The sequence below is a fragment of the Microtus pennsylvanicus genome, chromosome 2, assembly GCF_037038515.1.
Source record: "Microtus pennsylvanicus isolate mMicPen1 chromosome 2, mMicPen1.hap1, whole genome shotgun sequence".
NCBI lineage: Eukaryota > Metazoa > Chordata > Mammalia > Rodentia > Cricetidae > Microtus > Microtus pennsylvanicus.
Window position 1 is genome coordinate 3,563,092 of NC_134580.1, and position 4,470 is coordinate 3,567,561.

The following is a 4,470-nucleotide window of genomic DNA, read 5'->3' on the forward strand; positions in this document are numbered from 1 at the left end:
GACTTAGACTAGGATGGTATAGCCTAACCATCAGACAGTTCCTTGCCACCATTCTCTTGTCTCCTGCTGGTCCTACTCACTGAGGCCTGGCTGGAATGGGTTTGTACCCCTTATAGTTCACCTCCCCTCCCTCATAACAACCTGGCAGTGTCAGCTGAAGTGACACAGAAGCTTCACAGAAGTGAGGCCTTTGTGCACCTCAAACAGGTTATTTCCAAGGTCTTGAGCCCAAGCCTAGACAGAGTTAAAGATGGTTTCCCATTTTGCAGCTAAGAAAACTAAAGGTCAGAGAGCTGGCACTTGCTATCCTCGTAGACAGGACACTGGCCCTGTCCATAGATTCCAGGCTGAGTCAGAGCGAGCTTGACTCTGCAGAAAAGATCCCTCGCAACACTCCTTGCACCCCAGCAGGCAACATCAGAGTTAACAAACTCTGCTGGTCAGAGGCCAGGAATGAACCAGGTCTAGAGGCCATGGGGTTGGCCTCTGGAGGCCCTGAGGGCCTTCCAGGCCAAGGACTCCAGAAGTTTCTCTGGGGTCCATAAACATTGTTCCTGGTCCTTGTGCCCCCCTCCTTGCACTTCCCTGAGCAGTCAACCTCAGAGGAGCAGCCCAGCCCACACGCCAGAGAAACAGCACAAACTAGACTCCAGGAAGTTCCATGATTTTATTAACAAAATCTTCTATGTGTGTATATATATATATATATATCTGTATCTCTATATCTATATAAAAATCTGTCTTCGAGGTAAGATGGTATGGACAGATGGCCTGATTACATTTTCAAGGCTTGATGGGAATAGGGGATAGCCACACTCTCTTGTGATCTTCAGGGTCTCCCTAGTCCCAAGGACCTCCCTACACCCTGTGCCAACCAAATGAATATGGGTCGTAGCTTATGTGCAAAAATAAAGCTGTGGGGACTGGCAGGGGCATGGGGCATGGGGCATAGGATCTGTCAGACGTCAGTGGAACTGGTCCCAGGACACCAGTGGACCAGTCAGACCGAGGAACCTCAACAAGGCCTACTCAGACCACAGACACAGCAGTGACCAGCCAGCACGAGGCAGTGGTGCTGCAGCTGGATGCGGTTCAGCTGAGCCACTGCACGGCAGGGCAGGGAATGCCTGGAACAGCCCAGGAGCCAAGGCCTGGGGTCTCCTGGGACTAGGCTGGGCTTGGACCGGCAGGCAGGGCACAGCAGGAAGGGGCAGGCTGGGCTGGGGCCCAAGCCCTAAGGCTCCTGCCAGGTTCTGGCGGGAGGCCAATGGCCACACAGCGAGCTGGGTTCTGCGCAAAGAGGGCGAGGAGCACAGACCCTACTCAAGCTGCAGTGGCTCATGGCGGGCAGCTAGTAGCCAGCAGGGTGGGCATCATGGCAGACCCTGGCTTCACGCTGGCCTATCTTCATCTCCAGCTCAGGCTGAGTTGGGGTGCTGCCCTCTGCCAGGTGTCTCCTCTCTGTAATCATGTTTTCTCTGCTCTGCAAGTGTCTTGGAACTTCTGTGCAGACAGCTTCGAGAGAGGAGGGGACGGTGCCGGTGCTGTGGAGGTGCCCATTCCAGGCATGGTGAGGAAGACTTCTCAGCAGCCTTGAGACCTGAGGGAGACAGGAAGCAGCGAGATGGTTAGAGAACTGCTCACCCTGAGATCTGGGAGGGGCAGTAGGCTACCCTGCCCCCCAACAGGTGCCTCGGGGACTGTGAGGACTTCTCAGAAAACCCAGAGATCTGGAGAGTGGCTGGGATCTGGGACCTGATCAGGGCAGGAGGCAAGACTCTCTTACCTGATGTCATTCTCCTGGCTCTGAAGGTGCCAGCTGCTGTCTCAGCTGGGTGTGAGGACTCAGCCCCTCTGGGACCCTCCGCCTGCCACGGCTGAGTCATGGAGCTGAGCTCTGCTTTTCTTCACTGGTATGAATCACTGCTGGGGTGAGAAAGCATAGGGTCTCTGTGAGCTGGCTCAGCAAACTCCCCCAGTACTGCCCCTTCCTCAGCCCCCTCCTTGACCCCTGCGGTCCCAATGCTCACTATGTTGGCACCCACCCTGATTCCACTCCATCCCGTCCCTGCAGTTAATTTGCTAGAGAAGCCTTGAAGGCTTCCTGGAAAATGAACTTGGTTGTGTCCCACCCCCACCCCAACTCTAAGATACATGGGGCAGGGCTCACCTAGAGGCCAGGAGGTGTCATGATGTCAGGTCTGCTGCTTCAGCTGCACTGTGGCTTTAGCTCACCCCTAGGAGGGAGCTATGCTGACCAAGGTTGGTCAGTTGCCCTGGGAGGCAGCTAGAGTACCAGCTGGATCTGCTGTGTCTGTAGGAGCGGGCTGCATCCCTGGGGTTGAGGTTCTCTCGGCACTGATTCTGCTCTCGCTTCTGCCCTGGGGTGCTCTGTGATGTGGTGCCTACTGCCCCAAAGGGCCCAAGCACTGGAGCAGAATGAAGAAGTCAAAGGTGTTCTATGATGGTCTGAGAATGTGGAGGGTAAGGCCAGTGTGACTCGGGCCAGGGCCAGGGCAGGTGACGGGTGGGAGCCCTGTGGGAGAGGAGCTTCTTCATGTTCAGTCCATGTAGCATGGTTGTGTGGCAGTTGTCTGTGAGTCAGGCCAGGGGGTGAGTAGATGCCAGGCTGAACAGGGCACCGCTTTGGGAGTCAGCCCCAGCTCAAGTCCTAGTTGGCAAAGGCCACAGGCTGGTTGTGGCAGGCAGGCTGGGGACCCTGGTCTGATCCATCTATTCAGGCTGGGTCCTGTCACTGGCTACTGACTCGCTGGTAAGGGCAGGTGTGAGGGCCTCGGTCTCATCTTCTGTGGGCAGTGGGGTTCCAGAAGGCTCAGCTGCCTGCTCCAGGCCATCCTGCACTTCCATGCCCCTCTGGATGAGCTGCTCCAGAGTCTTAGGCAGTGGGTGGCGTAAAAATCGCTTGAGTTTGGGCTGCAGGGTGCCCACCACATACTGGATGATCTCCTCCTCCTCAGCGTCCACATACAGTGTTTGGTACAGGTCCCGCTTGCGCCAGAGGAACTGGTCCAGTGGCTCACCCTGCTTCTGCGGCAGGTCGAGCTCCCGCTGGATGGCTTCACGGGAGAGCGTGCCCTCACTGTACTGCAGAAACTCCTTCTTGAACTCCACCCAGTTCTTCACCGAGCCCTGCTTGAACTCCCACCACTTCTTGGCTGGCCCGTTCATGTGGTTCTGGATCTGGGACAGCCAATATTCTTCGGAGCCACCCACCTGCCGCAGGTACTCTTCCAGGTGGCTCAGGAACTCCCGCGGGTCCTCGAAGATCTGGGTATCCACACCAGGGCTTGGTTGCCCATCCTCACCTGACCCCCAAGACTGGTATTGCTGGGCCTCCGCTGATTCCTGATCAGGCAGCTCTCCGGCAGCAGGTGGTGGAGTGATGGCATAGGGGCTGACAGTGTAGTCATAGCCATCAGCTTCCTGGCAGTAGGGCTCTGGACCCCCCACACCTACAGAGACAGTGTGGCGAGTCGGCTCGCTGCCCACCGGGTACTTGCCGCCCATGGACTCCAGGCGGTCGGCCCACCTCTCCAGGCGATAGAAGACCTCCCGCCACACGTGCATCTCACGCTTGACCCAGCGCTCCAGGTTGGCGATGGTCTCCTGGCAGCGGCAGAGACAGGCCTTGATGGACTTCTTCCAGCGCTGTGAGTCACCGGTGGGCACATAGCCGTCTAAGTTGTTCTCCAGCTTGCCCACCGACCTGTGCAACCCTTTAAGCTCTCGCTCCACCTGCTTGGACACTTCGGTCAGCAGGTGCCGGTGGGTCCTCCGCACATGCTCCAGCATCTCGGCTCGGCACTTACCGATCTGCAGGATCACATTGGGCTTGGCTGCCGGCCCGCCCCGCTGGGCAGGGTAGGCGTGGAGGCCACCGGTCGTCCTATGGTCCAGCTCCATCTGCTCGCGGGTCCAGACAAGCTGAGAATTCCTCTGGGGCGGAAGCGGGAAGGCAGCCGAGGCGGCAGCGGCAGGCGCGGAGCGGCAGTGGCAGGTGCGCGGTGATGCGCGGAACTCGGCAAGAGTGGCAGGCGCGCCGGTGCTGAAGCTGGTGAGGCCCAGAGACTGCAGTTGCAGGAGGACTGGTCGCCTCAGCGCTGCGCTGGAGCCGGCGGCTGCGGCTCTTTATGCTGCGCGGGGCCCGTGGGCGGCAGCTCGCCGAGCCCCTGTTCCCATTGGCGGTGCCCAGGCTGCGCGCCAGCGCCCGCCCGCGCCCTCTCCTGCCGCAGGCCCCGCCTCCCCCGCGCCTACTCCCTCCTCTCCCGCGGGTGCCCGCAAGGACCCGCCCCTTCACAGCCGGCTCACCCGGAGTGACTAATCTGCTCTGCTGCGCGCCTCCCACCGGGAGTTCTGGGACAGGAGGGACCATGGGAGACCAGAGACACTCTTCTACTTAATCCTGGGCAGCAAGGATATGGGTGAGGCAAGTTATTACCTGCTGTTTGC

The 4,470-nt window shown here is 58.9% G+C and overlaps 1 protein-coding gene across 2 annotated transcripts; it reads right to left on the reverse strand.

Annotated features, from left to right (window-relative positions):
* Positions 1–648: 648 nt before the first annotated feature.
* On the reverse strand, positions 649–4,125 carry Arc (activity regulated cytoskeleton associated protein). Of its 2 annotated transcripts, none has more exons than XM_075959514.1 (3): positions 2,171–4,125; positions 1,787–1,926; positions 649–1,600 (listed from the first exon to the last, which is right to left on the reverse strand). In XM_075959514.1, the coding sequence occupies exon 1, from the start codon at positions 3,922–3,924 to the stop codon at positions 2,734–2,736; it is 1,191 nt and encodes a 396-aa protein (XP_075815629.1). In that variant the 5' UTR covers positions 3,925–4,125; the 3' UTR covers positions 649–1,600; positions 1,787–1,926; positions 2,171–2,733. The 2 variants fall into 2 exon arrangements, with proteins under 2 accessions (XP_075815629.1, XP_075815628.1); XM_075959513.1 differs by having other exon boundaries at positions 1,787–1,923; positions 2,171–4,038.
* Between the last annotated feature and the right edge of the window lie 345 nt (positions 4,126–4,470).